Source organism: Gavialis gangeticus, unplaced genomic scaffold (genome assembly GCF_001723915.1).
Source record: "Gavialis gangeticus isolate Ggan-Ray unplaced genomic scaffold, GavGan_comp1, whole genome shotgun sequence".
NCBI classification, from domain to species: Eukaryota; Metazoa; Chordata; order Crocodylia; family Gavialidae; genus Gavialis; species Gavialis gangeticus.
The window spans coordinates 48,088,907-48,107,932 of NW_017729004.1; the positions used below are offsets into that span (position 1 = coordinate 48,088,907).

Here is a 19,026-nt window from a genome sequence, read left to right on the forward strand (position 1 = left end):
CCAAGAGGCCAGTTTCCCCCACCATGAATCAAGTCAGGAAGGTGGGTGTTTTAAGTGTTATGAGGTACTTGCCAACTGCCACCATGTTGGCATTATTTACTTTCTCACAGCAAAAAAGTCTGCTGTGACAGACTTCTTTTATTGCAAGCCAAGGTAATTAACTAAAGAACTGAGTTTCCAAGATAGATTACACTCCTGTGTGGTTTCTGTCTTTGCAACAGTTCTGCAAGTCATATTTTCTCTGGTTCATGCAGGAGACATTTTGCTGAGATTCCCAAACTAGAGCCATTGCTTGGGAACTTCTGCACTTGATAGATGAAGCCAGAGATTATCTTCTTGAAATAAGTTAATTTAGTAATCTTAGAACAGGTTGTTATTTACTACTGGCAGGTCCCAGGGAATGGGTCTACTGCCATTAGGTTAACACAGAAATATTAAAACAGACCACACCATTCTTGCACTTGCTTTCAGGAGAGTGACTTCAGAGCATGTAGAAAGCTTTTGCTTTGTCCACTTGACTGTTCTTGATACAGGAATGACAGAGATGCAGACCAGAGAATGACTTATAACAAGACAAAACATTTGGAGCTAATCCTCTTTTGCACTAGAGCTTTGCAAGAGTAATGCAAAGGAAACTTTGTGTAAATGGGAATCAAGCACACAACACTTGGTGGAAAAGCAATTAATGGTCAATTAGAGTCAGAGCTCTGTGGTAGTGTATGTGTTTAGATAGCAGCATCCCTGAGCAACAAAGACTTTGAAATTAGGCACCAAGGCCCTTCAAACCTCTGGCCACCAAGTCTGCAGATGTAGGCTAGACTCAAGTCTTTTCTCCTTGAAGTAAGAAATCCAAGATAATTTATCCAGGCAAGTAAGAGAGTTAGGGCTGGTATCTGTCTAGAGAAAGCAGAGGAAACTCACAACCATTACTATTCAAACACGCTTATTAAACACATTATATGTAATTTATACAGTAGATCAAATGGAAACTTCATCTAGGAGAATATGTATGGGGATCTAAGAAACATTCAGCCAAATAACTGACCCAGAGGAGGAAAGTGGATGCCTAAATATTGGTGTCAGTGAACTGGGCAGAACATCTGGAGCTGGCAGAGAAAGTGCTTACCACAGTAGTCCATATATAAGCCTTACAAACTGGCAGAGAAATATGGAACAACTCCCAGCCACCTCCTCCTTGGCTTTCAGCCGTGGTTCCAATAATCTCCGGCCACATTTTCTCCTGTGCTCACTTGGGATGGGAGTTTTCCAATGAAGTTTGTACAGCATATAGTTTATAGACGTAGTTCTACTCTTCCCTGACTCACATGCACACACAGGCCTTTATAGGTATAAAAGTTGCCTGAAATGTAATGCCCCCAGGAGCCTCTTCTCAGTTCTTTCTCCCCATCCTGGCCAGGTTAAATTAGCCTGGGCCTCCATCTTTCCTCCTCCCAGCCCTTGCTTGCCCAGTATGGAGGAGGTTTTCTTAGTGCTTTCTGCAGAGCTCATATGTGTTACTTGTCACAGCTGATTTACATGGTGAGTTTTGGAGTTCCTGAGGATCCCCACCAAGAGAAGGCCTAAGCAGCCTGCTGAATCATCACATTTTCTGGCTGCTGTGACCATACCCTTCTTTCAATACCATTGCCCTCTTGGGGCATCCCACTAAAAGACTGCAGAGCAGGAACTGTGCAGTATTTACTCTGCCACAGCACCTCCCCACCCCTCTCCCCCCCAGAGAGGGCCCCTTTTGCATCATGGACCTTGGACACCCCGTGCTATGTCAAGGAGACACAGATTGAACTTGATTGCAGGATAAGCTACATTTTATAGTCATTTGTAAAGTTAGAGACCTGTGCTGCCTGTTGCAGTTGTTCATAACTTTACCTGGAATTGTTCGTGCAAATCCAAAAACCTGAAAAGAAAAAAAACACACTGAAATTTATTTTGTCTTTGTATTGTACAATTGTTTTTATCTGTAGGTTTTCCTGAAAAGATAACAGTGAAGCAGCGCTACCGTCTCCTAGGAAATAGTCTCAATGTACACATTGTGGCTAAACTGATTTCACTTCTGATCAGATGATTTTGAACCTGAATTTGATGAGGAGTACTTCTGTCAGTCCTGCTAACTCAGAATATAACTTCCTTTGAGTAACATAATGAAGCAGATGGCAGCTTTACAAAAATCATTGCTAACTCAAATCTCTGTCTGGAATGGCTAGATATATCCTGCTGAACATTTGTATTTTAATGCATTTATTTTATTGAACATTTGAGCTGTTGGAGCATACAGGCACACTATTAAATGTATACTGCCAACACCTTGATTGTTTTACTTATATTTTATTTTTAGTTTGTAAAATATAAACTATAGCATTTATGTGTCCCTCTTAGAACTGTCATATTACATCACAAACGTTGGTCTAGAATATAAAACAGATGTGAATGTTAAGTATGTATTTGTTCTGCATTCAGGATATAGTTTACAACTGAAAGTAATAGCTTAATGTGTTCTTATGAGGTTTGTTGTAAAAGTTGTCTAATACTGTATTTTTAATGCTTTTATAATACCAGTACTTTATATATTTTTAAATAGACACAATGTTGATTGTAAGTGTCTGTCTAATCTTTGTAAGTACTTATGTCCTCAGATCACAGTTGTGTTTGTGGCATTTAGGAACAACCCATGAAATATGCTTTGAGGTTATTAGAGCCCTTGCAATGCTCCTACTCATCATGTTCTAGCTTATCTTTTTTCCTTCTTTTAATGTATTTTTTCAGTATGAGTTAAATTAGGTATTATCCTCTGCAAGATATTTATTTTAGGGAACTCTTATGTTTCCTTTGGTTTCTTTATATTGTATAAAAGCACCTGCATGGCATAAAAGAGCCCTTAAAGCCCTGTGTCCTGTTGCAGGAGGATTTCTTTGATTATAGTAACCAGAACAAAGTTATTAGGAGGTCATTCAAGAACCCCTTCACAGACATGGGGGCAGAGCTGCAGGTAGTTAATGTTTGTTGGGGTAAGGCCACTACATGAAGCGCTGGATGTTCTGCGTGGTGCAGCAACTCATAAGCAGCTGGAGACATCCTGCCGTTATTAAGGCATGGACAAATGTATGCATGCTTGGAGTGGCTTCAGACATGGAAGAGGTCCTGCTTGAGAGCATGGAGCAACTGTTATGCTCTGTTAACTTGCATACATGTCTGTAGCTGTTCAGGTGAATAAAAGTGTCCCAGTTTTAACCCTGGATTAAGCAGGGTTGAAGTTAGAATGATTTTTCATTTGTAACATATGTATCCCTACAAACTTCTGTATACAGAAGCTTTCCATTGTAACAGCTGTTGCCAGTCTGTAGCTGCAGTTCCCCATCTTTTCGGAAACTACTCTAAGTATAGGCTTTCCCTGAGATCATCTCCTAGGTGCTACTGTTACTAGTGGCTGCAGAACAGCTGTGAATTGGAGAGGCATTCAAGCAATTTAAGCCACGTTAGTTCTTTCCAGGCTGTGAGTTTTGTTTCATCATTAGAGATGCAGCATAGCCGATTACCCATATGTGATCTTATGGAAATGTATTGAAAAATCCATTGATGTTGCAAGTCTCATTTGTGCCACTAATCTTAACATCTATGCAGAGCTGCTAAGAAGTTGTGGGAAAACTGCAAAACAACCCATGTACCAAAGAGATACAGGTCTAGGTTACTGCACAGATGTTGCTGCCCTGATCTTTGGAAGAAACTGTGGTGTGGTTGAAAGACACATGGATTAAGCTAAACTTGGTAAATATAGGAGATAATGTGAGTTAGAAAGCAGAACGTCACTTTGAGGAACTAGCATCTACTCTAAAATGCCATCTGCCCAAGAGAAGTCAGACGTAAGGATTTCTTTAGGCTGTTACTCTTGGGCACAAAGGTACCAAAAGCACCACTACTTGAAAACTTAAGAAGAAAAAAATTCTTCAGAAAACAAAACACTTGTAATGAGGACCTAGCCACAGCAGATCATGCTTTTGCCATTTCCAGGTAGGTAATGCCATGTCTCCTATCTGGGACTGATTGCCATATAGAAACTGCAACCACTCTGTTCCATACTTGGATTGTTTTTCATACACACGTTCCCCTCTTTTTTCTAGATCACTTTTTTGTTTTGTGTGCTGCTCCTGATTTGACTAAGCTTGGCCTGAGCTACCTCAGAGCCTACCTTGCCTTTCTGATCCTGCAACAGCAATTACAACCAACTGTGCCACTGAATTGTCAGTCCTCAGAATGAAACTGAGGGTTTAGGCACTGGATTCTTGTAGAAGACCCTGGATTACTAAGCCATCTTTCATTTTAGATAAGGTTGACCCCTTGCAATGGTTCTTGCAATGGCACATGAGGAGAACAACCCTATGATATTCTCCTGGATTGCACCTTCTTTTAAACAAGTCCAGTTTTGAATTAAATACGTTGTGAACTGTAGTCTTGTTCCTATCCATGGGAACATGTCATGTAATGGTGGGATATATCTTTATGTATCTATTAATGTGATTAATAAATGTTGTATGATTGTAGGATGCAGGAATAATTGATCAACTATGGGTTTTACTCCTGACAGATTCAAGCAAAACAATGTTTTTCTAACATGGATTCTGTTATACAAGCACATATGGAAGTGTAAATTTGTGCTTTTATAAAATCATGTAATTTGATATACGCATTAACAATGGTTTCTCGTAAACCTTTATAGTAATGATGCATGTAGCAGAGTTTAGGCCTGTGATAGCCTAGTAGTAACATTTTGCTGAAGAGTTTATTTATAAATTAAAGGAGTGGGTTGAATAGAGAGCTCTTCCTTCCTTTCATTCCCATTTATCAACTTAGCAGAAATAAGGGGGCTGAAAAGTCTTGCCACTTACTAATGTTTTGTGGTCTAATATTCACCAAGTGTTTAGCCACAGTGCCTTGGCTGTAGCTATGACATTTAAGAAGTAAGTCTAGGACATCTTAGCTTTCAGTATCACACTAGATCAGATGTATAAAGTCCAGTACAGCAGTGCCAAATGGTGATTGGATAGTTCTAAATTCGACTTGGAATTAAAAAGTGATTGGGCAGGCAGTTAAGAAAGAATTCCAGTTGTTTCAGGGTGTTTACAAACAATACAATGTCTGGGAGACCAGCTTTGTGGCTACTGTGCACTCACAACAGGAGGAGCTGGACCTCCCCACTTGACTGTGCACTGTACCTCCTGCCTGCCTTTACCTCTGCCTGGAGCAGCACCGCTGACTTGGTGAGTGGGGAGGGGGCAACAAAATACAAGTTCACCCAGGGCACCATTTTCCCTAAGGCCGGCTCTGCTGCCTCCCACTCACATGTAGTAGGGTCAGTAGGAAAAGAAAGGATCATGTTAGATGGCCAATTCCGGGACTTTTGTTTCAATTTTCACCAACTGGTCAGGACCATCCTATGAAATCTGGGACTGTTGTGGCCAAACTGGGCCATATGGTCACCCTACGTAAGAGAGGGTGTTTTCAATGCACAGATCAGAGTTTTTTTTATTCTTTTACTCCAGATTGCCCCAAGGAATGGGAGTAACTGGATTAAGTGTACTAGGCTCAGTTGCATTTAGTATATCATCAATACAACTATTTACTGGGTTCCATTGAGCAGCATCATTTTAATCCCATTGTTCATTGAATTATATTGTCTTTTGTGCAACCTACCAGTCACAAATGTCTGCAAACCAATTAGGCTGAGATCAGTCCACGCTCAACTTTGCAACCTTTAGCTATCAGTTATGAAAGGTGATACCTGTGAAACCTCTTTACTTCTAATCGAGTGGCACCAGGGTCTGCACTAGTTCTGTGGATATTGAACAAGGAATAGAATCCAGGTCTCACCTTCTCAGCTCGGTTGCTTTGCTGGAAAATGCAGTTCATACTCTGCAGGTCAGAAGGTCTGACTGAATATAAGCAGGAAACATATGGTGAGGTAGGTGGTATCATTTTTACTATTCAGAATTGTCTTAAATTTGTAAATGTTGCCATTTGCTTTAAATCAGGAGTGGGCAAGATACAGCCTGAGGGTTGGATCTGGCTTGCCAATTGAGTGTATCCAGCACCTGGCTGCCAGTGGCACGCCACATAGAGTACAAACCTGCCCAGGGAAGCCCACAATGTAATCCCACCTGCATCCACCCCATGCCCACCAATAGCACTGCCTCAGCACTCGCCCTGGCCAGCATGCACAGCTTCCTGACAGGGCTGGTCCTGCTGCTGCCGCAGCTGCCTGGGTACTCTTCAGCTCCCCCCCACTCCAGCAGCTCCTCCTCCTCCTCCTGCACTGCACCAGTTTTGGGGGAAGCTGGGGGCAGATGGCTCCTACCCCAGCGCATGGGGCTCCAGCTTCAGTTCCCAGCTGCCTTCCACCCACTCTAGATTGGATACAGGGGTGGGGTGCACCTGCACTGCATTCCCTGGGCGAACTCAGCTGCATGTGCCTTTTCCCTTCTCCCACCCCCAGCTGGCTCCTGAAACTTAGTACACAGGCAGCGCCACCCAGCCCCCGTACTCCTCTCCACACATACACCCCAACACAATATACAACTAAACTACTAAAAAAACCCAAACAAATCAGGACAAAAATATTTTTTTTAAATACAATTAAAATATGTTATAGTAGATGTTTGATTTTTAGTATGTGATTTGTTTTTTTATCTATAATTTGTTAAAATGATATCTTCTGACATATTTTATATGTGTGGCCCTCAACAGCTCACCAGAACTCATTAAATGGCCCGTCAACCAAAATAATTACCCTGCATTAGATAATATATTCGTTATCTAAACCAGCTTTACCAAAGTAAATCTCTGAATTATCTGGGTTTACTTTTAGGGTCATATCAAATTCTGGAGGTTTATCCATGCAAGAACTAAAAAAGACAAATTGATACTTCGCTGTCAGTTTTATCTTAAAACCTCAAAGATTAATTATTCATCCTCTGCTTACTCTCTAATATTTTTCTATAGCTTATAATGATAGATATTTGAACTGTGGTTGATCAATCAGTTAATTGGCCTCATTTAAAAATATTTAAGTTAATTCCCTTCCTTTTGTAAATGTCAAAAACCCATTAGAAATCTAATATATCTTGCCTTATAGATACTTGAAGCCAATTTTGTGCTGTATGTGTTGTGACTTCTGTGTGTGTGTGTGCACACGTGCACATGCATGCACGCACAGTGGTTGAAAGAATATGGGTGAATCAATAAATGTTTCCTTTACTTGGTTAAAAGTGCCATGTCCTTCTGGGCAATTTTAGACAAATTATCAAGGAAAAATGCTTGAGGAAATACCCTAGGAAACACAATACTGCAATGTAAGAAACAAGCAAAAAGCTTAAAATAAATTATAATAACTGTGATAAATTCTAGCCTTCATTTTTACTCATGTAAACCTGGATTTGAAAGAGTATTAGAACAGTAATTATTTAAAAATAAATAAAAATATGCTTCGTTAATCAAACCAAGCTTGGATAGGTAACTGATATACCAGAGCATCTGGGATAATTAAATATTAAATAGTAGAACTATATAAATTTAAAATATTATGAAAAGTGTAGGAAAGACTTGCACAATATTTATAAAAATAATGTACACCTCTGCTTAGTTGATTGCCATTTTGACAGTTTGGTGTGTGTGTGGTATCAAGGAGTTATTTGCATGGCCCAGGAAAAGGATCATAATAGCTTTAGGTAGCCAGCCTGAATACAAAAGAAAAATGACTGGATGGTTCTTTTTGGCCTGTCTCCATCCATTGGTGAGCCCAACAGAGGATTTTGGCAAAGGGAGATGCAAAGTACATGGGCACAAAAGGCAGAGGATCCTACCTTGTTTTTCTCTCCTTCCTGGTCACAAGAGACAAGAAGCAGATTTGAAGGGGTGCCAAGTGCACCTTTCCCTGGATCAAAAAATGAGGGTATGTGGGTAAGTTAAGCCTACCAAAATTTTAGGTAAGACAGGAATATGCATGTGCCATTGGTCCTTTTAATCCCTTCTCCTATGGATGATACTTAGTTCTGAAAAAGCTGCAGTGTCTTATACAAGCCGTTTGAGTCAAAGCACTCCATGGTTGCAGCTGAAGTTTGGGAATTATTTTACATTTTTTTTCCATCAGAAAATGCTGATTTTTTTTGATCCTAAAGCTTTTCACACAGTGTTTCAGTTTCAACAAAAAAAAACCCTTTTCTCTTTTAAAGTGGAACTTCTAGTGATGGGTCCGTTTGTCCATTTTACCCCAGAACAGCCAGTCACTCAGGAGTTAGGGTGATGATTACCATAGAGGGACCCAGGCTGAGTGGCCATACTGGTGTGGGCCTGAGTGCCACATGCTTGACAGGTATCTCACTCCCCTATATCTCACCTGCCACAACTTGGTGCAACTGAAACTAAGTACCAGGAGGCAGTACCAGATGATGTAGGGTTTGCTGAGACTGGTGTGGGTCACAACACCCAAGAGGCTCACACAGGGCTTTTCCTCTCCTGCACCCAACCCCTTCCCACTCAGCTGTTCTTGTTTGTGCTTGGAGTAGACATGTAGTTGTATTAGGCATCTGGCCTCATTATTTAGGCAGAAGGGTCTGTGATGGATGGAGACCACATAGCCTGGGATCACTGCGCATCGGCTGAGCCCTCCCATCTGGATAAAGTTCTGTGGTCAGAGGCGTCTGGTCAATACAAGAAAACAAATGAACTAATATAACTCAGATAAGAATGCCTGTGCCTGCTTCAGGCCTTGCCTCGGCCTGGCACCATGTCTCGGCTGCCAGGGCTTTCTGGGGTGTGCCCTTAATAGGAGTCTGATCTGAGCCGGCTAGTCTGTGCTAGGTCAAACACTGTCAGGTGACCTGGGGTCATGGGTATTATGAGCCCCCATGGAGCTCCTAAAGGTATCTGATCCCCAGTGGCCAGGTAACAGTCAGGGTTCTATCTGGAGAGCTGGAGTCATCCTGGTCCACAATCCTAGCTCTTTGGCTGTGGTGGAGGGATGTAGCATGAACCAGTGCCTACCTACACTGGTGTTCCTCCTCATCCAGGGTTGATGTTGCCTTAAAGAAGGAGTTGTGGGTTGGTCTGAGCCAACCTGTACCCTGGCTGGTTCCCATGTGCCCCAGGGCCACTGTCAGGTGGTGAGTGTCCCAGAGGGGATCATTAAAGCCCCCACCTGTGGCTCCTGGCCCTAGGCAGTGCTTTCTGTGCCAGCTACCTTCCCTCTTTTTGGATTAGTGCCTATGTCCTTTTGGAGCCGGGGTTCTAGTTTTCATGCTGGTGGGGGAATCGGGCCTGGGGAGAACCTGCTGCCCGCTTGCTGTCTGTCTGGCCCAGGGGATGACCGTGTGGTGGAACACACCACTGGTTTGCGAGCTCCCTGCTTTTCCGCAGGCCCAGCTGGGAGTCAGACACCTGAAGAGCATTCCAGCTGATTTCACCCCGATGAGTATAGTGCTCAGCTGGGTCCTTGTTATGATCACCTAGGATATTGTCTTTCTAATTTGGATCAAGTTTTGAACCTCATTCTCCCAGGCTATTCTCCCAAGAGCTCTTATTGGAGCTTTTCAATTTTGAATAATTAACTATTCATTGGAGGAAGGACTTGAACCTGAATCTTCTACATCCCAAATACGTGCCTTGGGCTGAGTGAATATATCTTATGCAGATGGAACAGTTAGACTGAGATGAAAATCTGTAATGGTGTAGTTAGGACACTTGCCTAGGTTGTAGGAGGATGTCAAATAGAGTACTTGATCCTGGGTATCCTGTACCCAAGTTGAATGATCTAGCCACTAGGTTATTGACTTTTTGGTGTGGTTCTTTTTGCCTGGTTTTTCACTGTCTTTAGTCACCACTTCTGAAGGTGCAGAATGCAATTGAGTAACTATGGTTAGTTCACTGGGACACTCTAGCTTGAACCCAGGCTTAAAGTGGTGTCAATTGTAGGATTCAACCCTGAAGGAAGTACAGATGTCAGGGAAGGGTTTGCACAGAGATACTGAATAAAGGGCTAAATGTGCAGCTGGTCTAAACCATATCAATAGTCCTAGTGTGGTAATAGGAATGAGTTTACAGTTTACTACCTCTCAGCAATACATCAATACCACATTCAGGTACCATGCACATACCTTCCTGAACGGTAATGAATGTGGAAGGCTGAGATATGTTTATGTAAAATAATCAGTGCATTAGTCAAAATATGGGACATTTTTGTTCTGGGACAAATGCACACAATTTATTCAGGGACAAATGCAATATGTGTTTCTACCCTAAGAAGCTGAAAAATTAAGGAGGAGTCTGGTGGATAGATCCATTCAAAACGTTAGGAGTGTAATTGGAGAAGTATATAAAAAAGCGAATCTAAGAACAAGAGAGATATATATATGAGAAAACAGTTACAATGTGGTTAAGAACAGGAATGATGAAACAAAGGAAATAAAACTAATGTGACTGAAAAGAGGGTTAGCCATAAACAAGAAAAAGGGAATTAAAGAAGGAATGGAAATAAGAAGTAAAAATAGGGATTTATAAATATATGCAACATGGCAAATTGGATGTGGGGGGGATGGAAGTAAAATGTAACTCTTGGCTAAAATGGAAAAAAGGGTGAGTTACATAGCTATTCAGTTGAAAGAGAAACCAGGAGATAAATATATCTACAGATGAATTAGGAGTGAACTAATTAGCAATGGACTTCCAAAAAGGAAAAAGAGAAAAAAAAGTGTCAGAAAACTAGGAGTATATATATAACTTGGGTGAACCAGAGCAAATAATCCCTAAAGTGCAGATGAAAGAATACCTGGACAAACTGAGGCCAAAGGTCTAGGATTTCACCCTGAATAACTAAATCAGCAGCAATAGATTATGCATGCCCAAGGTAATCCTAAGGGAAAGCATAAAGGAATCTTAGAATTTTTAGTGAACCATTTTGAAAATTCCTTTAGCCTACCTGAGATATTAGTTAAGTAAATAAAATCAAATGCATTGTTATTCTTTTAAAAACAAAATACCATAGAGACGTTAAAATAGGAAAAGAGAATGATGGGCCTATTGTAGGAAAGGGCAGCTTATAGATGGAACAAGCTGGCAGCAGCTGCCTGTTCCACAACCCAAATATGTCATTCATACAGGTTTTGTTAAATGTTTGCTTGAAGCTTTGGGGTTCCAAAATAATTACTACATCATGGGATGCACCAACTGCAACAGTGGTGTCATGATTACAGTCCTTTTTCATGCTTATATCAGGAGAGTCTCAAACTTTTTTTTTCTTTTGTAAAATGAGACCAGGAAAAGAATGAGTACCAACAGTTTGAAGTAGCTCTGGGTTTCTACTCTTGGCTTTAGTTCACTGAAATGAGTGATTTGCACATGACACCATGTTCATAATAATTCCTCTTCATCTGACTAATATATGGTCACTTTTAAAAGTTACTATACTGCTTAATGCAATATTAACATTGATACCTGAGAGACTTTAGCACTGCATTGTCCCCAATGGCACCATGAAATACAAAAAGGGAATGGTCATTTTGAACAAATGTGCCTCATTATGCAGGTGAATAGGTGAGAGAGACAAAGGGAAGAGCTGTGACCTGGCAGCACAAAGATCCACTCCTTCCTCCTGGAACTGAATGCCATGTCTACATTTGATCTCAGATTGGCCCCTCCAGTAATCTCCAGACTTACTGATGACTATCTACTGGAAGACTATCATCCTTGTATCAAAGGATGACTTTTTAGGGAAAGTGATTCCCTAGAGGGAACTGAGGGAAGAGAAGATGAGATTAGAAAGGGTGAGTGCTATCAGGAGGCCAGAGAAAATGAATGTGTATATAGAGCTATAATTGTTTACAAACTGTCAAGTTATAACATCAAAAAGAGAAAGAGAGATTATTTTCCCCCCCTTCCCCTGGCCCTCCCCCCCCCAAAAAAAATTATAGATTGTAAATAAAGAACAATCAGGACTGTTTTATCATTTTTTCATTAAAAATAATTTAATTCTATGCAAAGGATCATGATTGACATCTATGTAAAGAGATGGCCTCAATTTACCCACTAAATAGGTATAGTAGTGCTGCACACTTACCTTACAGGTATCCATTCTGATGTAGCAGGATCATCTTTCTAGGTAATGGTGTAGTTCAGTCTCAGTGCAGATTGAATTTTTGGTCTCTTCCTGTGTCCAAATATGTGCTGAGTATGATAGCAGCTTTTTGTAGTAGATACACACCTACAGGGGTGTAGATTAAGTCTGCCATTTCATTTCACATAGTCCACTGTGGCATCATACAAAATGGTGGTAAATGTCAGGCACTACTAATCCAGCCTGGGTCCAAGAGGCAAAATGCAGCGTGTCCTTTTGCCAAGTCCCTGAACAATCTATTCTCTTTAGAGAGATTTTTTCAGCTATAATGCCAATGAGGTAATGGAATGATCTGCTCAGAGAGGAAGTACACATGCCAACCGTCCCTATTTATAAAGGATAGTCCCTGTTCCTAAGCCAGCTATTTACGGTTTTTCCACCTTGTCCCTCCAAAAAAAATTTCTCAGTTAAATGCATTTCAATAAAATTAAAGCTGTGGGCTTATTCTTCTCCCCCCAACATGTTTATAGTTTTCCAAAGTTCGCAGATCTGACATGCATTTACTAGAGGTATAGAGGTAGGATAGCTAATCGGGCCATGCAATGCTTCAGTCCCTGATTCGATTCGGCGGAGATTTGACCTGATTTGGTGGCTGAAACTCTGAATATGACTTAAATCAGGAGACCCTTTAATCTCTTCGAATGAAATCAGAACCCTCCAAATCAATTTGGAGAGATTTGGAAAGATTTGGCGATTCAGACATACACACAGCTTTAAATGTTTTTTCTATGTGCCTCAAGGTACATTGCGGCTCGTGAATGCTGAGATGGTGGGGCAGATGGAGCATCCCATAGCAGTGGGGTGGGGGGTGGGATCGCCAGCGCATTCAGTATCACACCCGGAAGTGGATGAGAAGCATACTTCATCCACCCCAGCATCGCAGCGTTCACGAGCCACACCTGGTACCTCGAGGTATATAGAAAAAAACTTGTAAAGCAGTGTCTATGGCTGAATTGCTGATTCACCGAATCAGCATCGAATCTTCAGATTCAGGTTCAGCCGAATCAAATCGGGGACAGTGATCAAATCACTGTCCCCAATTTGTGCCAAATCTGAATTGAATATGGCCTATTTTGCAAACCCCTAATAGCTAAGATCCTGATGATCCATTGAAGAGAGAAATCCTCTATGCAAGGATTTGGACTAGAATACCCAGAAGACCTTTCCATTATATACATACTCCATAGTCAAATTCGCCTTTCCTCCAGTTCATCCATCTATGAGAGGATGAGACTATGAGAGGATGAAGAATGAAAGAGTACTGCTTTTCACTTATCTTCTTGGCTACTTCTTGGGTTTGACTGAATTGTTAGGGGAGGGTCAGTGCACAAGGACTCACAGTTTTGGATAAATGTCAAAATTTGTTCGGGCTATACTGAAAGTCCAGGCTGAGGGGTATCAACATGTGGCAGACCTGGTGAAGGAAAGTCTTTATGGTACATGTTCATTCAACCAGGCTGCTATGAACATCATTTGCTCATTTGACCAATAGCTCCTTCATAGCCAGTCTACAAGAACCAGAAAAAACAACAGGAAAAGAAATAGGATCAAGCACCAATAAAAAAACTGAAACATTTCCCAGTTTCAGATACACATGGACATTCTCTGAAAGGATTACACTGCAGGTAAAGTTTGGCCTGCAGAATCTTTAGTTATCAGCAAATAAACTAAAGCAGTAGAAACTGCTCTGACTTTCCTATTCTAGGGCAAGTTTTTAGGGCAAAATGAAGAGAAACCAAAGCCTGAGTAATGGAGGTATGGCAATTTACACCAGCTGGGGATCTGATCCTGTATTTTCATCTACAAAACAAGTTTATCTACTGTGGGAAAGATGAATGTACATGGATCCCTGTCACGCTATTTTAGAGCCACTTTTGAGAGTAATGTCTACTGATATTAAGCCTGATTTTCATTCAGTGACTTTGCTAAACCTGAGGAAGAAATCCAGATATTTTAGGCCTTACTGTGGTTTATAAACAATATAAATTATACTCAGGGTTTTAGTTTAAAATATTTATACACACACACACACACACACACACACACACACACACACACACACACACACACACACACACACACACACACACACACACACACACACACACACACACACACACACATATATGCAGAAAATCAAAACAAAGCAATTAGAATAAAAAAGATAGAAAATATTGCTTCTAGAGTATTAGACCATTTGTTCTAAGGATCTATGCATGTGATAGAGCAGCAATAAAAAGTTAGTTAGCCAAGTTCTATACCTGTTTTGAAGACATCTCTGGATGCAATGAGATTTTTAAGTGCTGCTTAGTGTGTGAGCTGCATCTCACACACTGAAAGACTGGGTGAAAGAGAGCCTAGAGGTGTCACAACCTTGAGCATGGGGGAAAAAGAGCCATAGGCAAAAGAAGAATAGGGGTCCATAGAGCCATGAGGGAAAAGGGGGAGCACACAGAATGGGAAGGACCAGGTGTATGGAAGGAATGGGCACAAAGTGTGTATCAGAGTGAACACACTGAGACCCTTGTGTTGGGGCAGAATAGGCACTTAGGTCTGGGATGGGAGGAAGAGAGGATGGGGGCACAGAGATCTTCTAGTTGTCTTGTGGTGATTCAGTCATGCATCAAAATAACCATTTTTGGTTGTGATTTGTTTTCCTGATGTTTTGTAGTGCTGTTAGATCACTTGTGTTATTTATTCAAGGAATTATTTTAGGAATGGTTAGAGACCTCTACTTCAATGCAAACAGTCTTTTGGCAGCTAGTGTAACCGTTATATGCCATTTTCCTTGTAACTGTCTGGGTCTCCTCTTGATAGCTCAGATCTTTACATTTCGCTAAAATCCTTGCAGTGAAACTTGAATTCATGGCAAGGTGTTTCTTTGCAAAATCCACTGCCTACTTCAAGATATTTTAGCACAGTGTAATGTTTCATTATAACAAAGGTCAAAGAGGTAATGATTTAATCATGCTAATTCCACTTTTTTAACCACTCAGTACCTGAAGAATGGAAAAAGAGAAAGGTTTTTGTTTAAGGTTTAGATCACTTGCACATTTTCAGTAATTAGGGAAATCAATTCAGTTAAAGATTATCTATTCTAGGGCAGAAAACCATAATGGGCACCCTTTGGGCAGTGAATCTTGCAAGAGCAAAGTGCACTGAGGCTCTCAAAACCAGAGTTCAGTCTTGGCTGTTTCATTTTAACTTGCTGCTCAACCCATGGAAATTGGCAGTGAGCAATGCTTTGGCCAGCTCCTTTTCCTTTGCTTTTGGTTGTACTTTCTGGATTAAGCTGTGAATCGAACCAGTATGAAAAAAAGAGGCACATAAGGACTGTTTTTAATGAACAGTAAGTACCATTACAGGTATCAAAAAAGATTTGTTCACATAGTGGAACTTAAATACAAGAAATGGTAATAGAGTGACTTAAATACATTTAATCTTTCACATAATCTTTGATAGATGTGTAGCTAAATGCTGTCTTTTCTTCGATACAACAGGCCTCGCATGTCCTCAGAGAGGGGTAATTTAGTGTTCCATACTGGGTCTGCTAAAAATATTGAGTTTCGAACTGGATCACAGGGGAAAATAAAAATTAATGAAGATGACCTTGCAGAACTTTTTAGTCAGGTAGTATATTTACTTTATGTCTTGAGAAATACTCAGCTTTATTCTTGCACATTAAGAATTTAATTAAAATTGATACAGTAGCAAAATTTACCTTGGCAACTCTGTGAAGTAAGGTAATAGGTTTTCTGACTATTATTTTCATTGTTATAATTATAAATCTTTAAAGACCTGTAAAGTAATTGTGTAGTTACAAAATAATTCAAAGATACCATTGTGTATACTATATAACTCATCACTATCATATTGGACTTTTATTATGGTAAATTAATGTATGAATCAAACCTCTCTCAAACATTTGAAAAGTCAAAGCTGGTTTTGAGTTGTTTTTAATAGCCTAGAACTATTTTTTTTTCTTTTAATTTAGATCAGAAAAAATAAAGACGAGATACTAGAATTAAAAAGAAGTGCTGGTATCCCTCAAAATGTATCCAGCCAGGTCATTCTGATGAATTCCAAGGTAAGTCTCAGGTCATATGACATTATAATTAAGTTCTTCAAATCAACATATTTGCCTTTATTTCTTTGACTGAATATTTTGAGGTACAGCCTTCTACTGTGAACTCCTTAGGCTCAGGACCATAGTCCTTTTCTAAAACCAAAGTAATTGGTGTAGTATCTGTGAAGCCAATGGAATGATTCTGACTGATTTCAGTAGGTGGTGATTAAAGCTCTGTGTATTGTGATTCCTTTCCTAATCCCCTAATTTGTTACTATCTATGTGGACTTAATTCAGCAGTTTCTACCAAAGCAAAATCCCATTGAATTCAAGAATTGTAGGACCGAAACCTTCTGTTAATGATAAAGTGCTGCATAGATAAAGTGTTTCATCTGTGGAGTCCATAACTAAAGATGCAAAACACTAGAGATGCACCCCATCCTCTGCAAATGCAGGTGTTTTCTGTGCATTGAGCTATAGAATCCTTTGTTCAGGTCAGCTGTAAATGACTTAGGTTATGAAATTTCCATAATTTCCTTTAGGAAAATATTCCACAGTGCAAGAGACTTCACGACAGGGAAACTGTTTATTCCTCATACCCCTTTATTCAATTGCATTCATTTTTTATAGTTGTAGCTTGCTGTCTTGTAGTGAACATCTTTGCCTTTTTTTCTGTTCCTGCCTTTTATAATACAACCTCATTATAACAAATCTCTATGGGAATGGGAAAAAAGTCCATTGAAAAAGGGTGTTTGCTATAAAAGTGTCCATTTGCTGAATCATACTAATTAATTCCTGGCCTTGGGATTGTTATAAACAGAGTTTATTAAAATGGTGTTGTTCTGTATATAACTGTAGACAGTTAACTCCTTTCTTAGATTCTAGTCCCACAAAGATTTGTGCATGTTTAGTGCACGTTCAGTGGCTTAAAGATAAGGTGCATAAAGGTATATGCATAAATCTTTATAGGATCAGGATGTTAGTTTTGTCACCAAATGTATAAATCATATTTAGGTTGTTATTATTTCCAGAACAGCCTATACAATTTAGGTACTGCCAACAGAATGTATCTTGGAGAACTTAGACCTCATTGTAAATCCATTAGTTATTTTCTTTTCATATTTCATTTCTACTTTAATCTAATAGTTTGTGCCTGGCTGAAAAAGGCACTCAGGGGGTTCATCGACATGTGAAATTAATGTGAAGCAAGAACTCCAGAGCAGTTTGAGCTGCAGTAAACTACTCCCAGGTACAGCATCTACATGTGCACCCAGGACAGCAACAATTTGAGCTGAAGTAGAGAAGAGTTCTGGCTGGCTGGGCTTTCTGGGAATAATTTATGCCTGCGGTCAATGTCTACACATGAATTTCAGTTCAGTAAATTACTCTGACGTAAGATAGTAATGTCCCCGTTAAGTACTACCTTACCGGAGGAGTCAGTTTACTGTGCCCTAATACAGGCTCATGTGTAGATGGTGACACTTTACTATGGAGCTAATTAGTCTACTCCACAGTCTAGCAACTGTGTAGATACACCTGGTCAGGCCAAGGCATGTACAAATGCAATCACACTAATCCCAGGCACACTAATATTTGTATTTTTGTTACAGATTATGAATCTTGAGGGCAGACTTCAAAGCTTGGAGCAGGTGAGAAATTGTAACAGGAATTCAACAGTTTTGTTTTAAAAAAAAAAAAACCAAGAGGACTGCAAGGTTTAATATAATGAGATGGATTCATTCATCTCATTATAGCCTTTCCAATAGAAAAATGACACACATGGAGTAGCTGCATTTTGTAGCTGATGTGAAATGCCTTTTCTAAAAAATAAGCTTTCCTCTTTAACCAAAATAGAATTATAGAAATACAAATAGCAACTAGATATCAGGAAAAGAATCAGTCCCTCTACTGCTCTGTCCATTCCAAAACTTGGGTCTTCAAATTGGGCAACAAGTTTTGTTATATTAAAACATTTAATTTCAGCTAATCAATTTCTGATGAAGTCCTAGGGACAAAAATACAGTTGTCACTCATGTAAGAAATGAAAAATAAATGAATATTCATCAGTACTAAAAAAAAAAAAGGGCGCTTGATGAATACAGGTAATTGAGAATTGCCCAATCACATACATACTATTACATGATTAGTAATATAGTGCAGAAAGTGTGAAAACAAATGCACTAGTTTTCAAAAAACAAGCTAGCAAAGCTGCGTGGAGCTAGGAAACTGATTTATCATTTGCTGTCCTTGTTATAGGCTGTCCAGAGAAAAGCTTGTAGTAGCAACCCCTGTCAGAATTCTGGAACCTGTCTAAATCTTCTGGATGCCTTCTTTTGTCTTTGTCCCAGTAACTGGCAGGTGAGTCTTTCAAACTCCTTGAGTATATTCAACATATATGAGGGCAATAATGAGTCAGCGTTAGTCTGAGATACTGCAGCACATCATTTCAAGATGGAAGATAATATGTCAATTAGCTGAAGCTAATAGCAGGCTCAGCAGTTGGTATGTGCAAGTGCATTATAGCTATAACAAGTTTCCTCTCACAGAGTAGTGCCGCTGCAAACATCTTGAGCCTTGCCTTTTCTGTTGCTGATGCTCTATTGAAGTAATTGGAGCTTTGGTAATTTACATTATCAAAGAATTTGCTTATTTCCCCTTTATTTGCTTTGGGAGTGAAAGAAGTTAACAATTTGGATGTCAGGGTGAAGAGCTCACTGGCCAAGTTTGTGGACGTCACCAAGTTATGGGAGAACGTGGTCACGCTTGAAGATAGGCTACAGATACAGGT

At 40.0% G+C, this 19,026-nt stretch overlaps 2 protein-coding genes across 2 annotated transcripts in view; both read left to right on the top strand.

The window, feature by feature from the left end:
• Window positions 1-3,139, top strand: part of TRDMT1 (tRNA aspartic acid methyltransferase 1) — a 52,737-nt gene extending 49,598 nt beyond the window's left edge. The window contains exon 11 of the mRNA XM_019508343.1: window positions 1,983-3,139. Coding sequence (XP_019363888.1) covers window positions 1,983-2,083 — 101 coding nt within the window. The 3' untranslated portion in view covers window positions 2,084-3,139. The remainder of the gene's footprint in view (window positions 1-1,982) is intronic.
• A 12,223-nt stretch (window positions 3,140-15,362) lies between these two features.
• CUBN (cubilin) overlaps window positions 15,363-19,026 on the top strand; it is a 321,538-nt gene continuing 317,874 nt past the window's right edge. Inside the window, exons 1-5 of the mRNA XM_019508344.1 lie at window positions 15,363-15,521; window positions 15,673-15,802; window positions 16,167-16,259; window positions 17,849-17,887; window positions 18,495-18,596. Coding sequence (XP_019363889.1) covers window positions 15,412-15,521; window positions 15,673-15,802; window positions 16,167-16,259; window positions 17,849-17,887; window positions 18,495-18,596 — 474 coding nt within the window. The 5' untranslated portion in view covers window positions 15,363-15,411. The remainder of the gene's footprint in view (window positions 15,522-15,672; window positions 15,803-16,166; window positions 16,260-17,848; window positions 17,888-18,494; window positions 18,597-19,026) is intronic.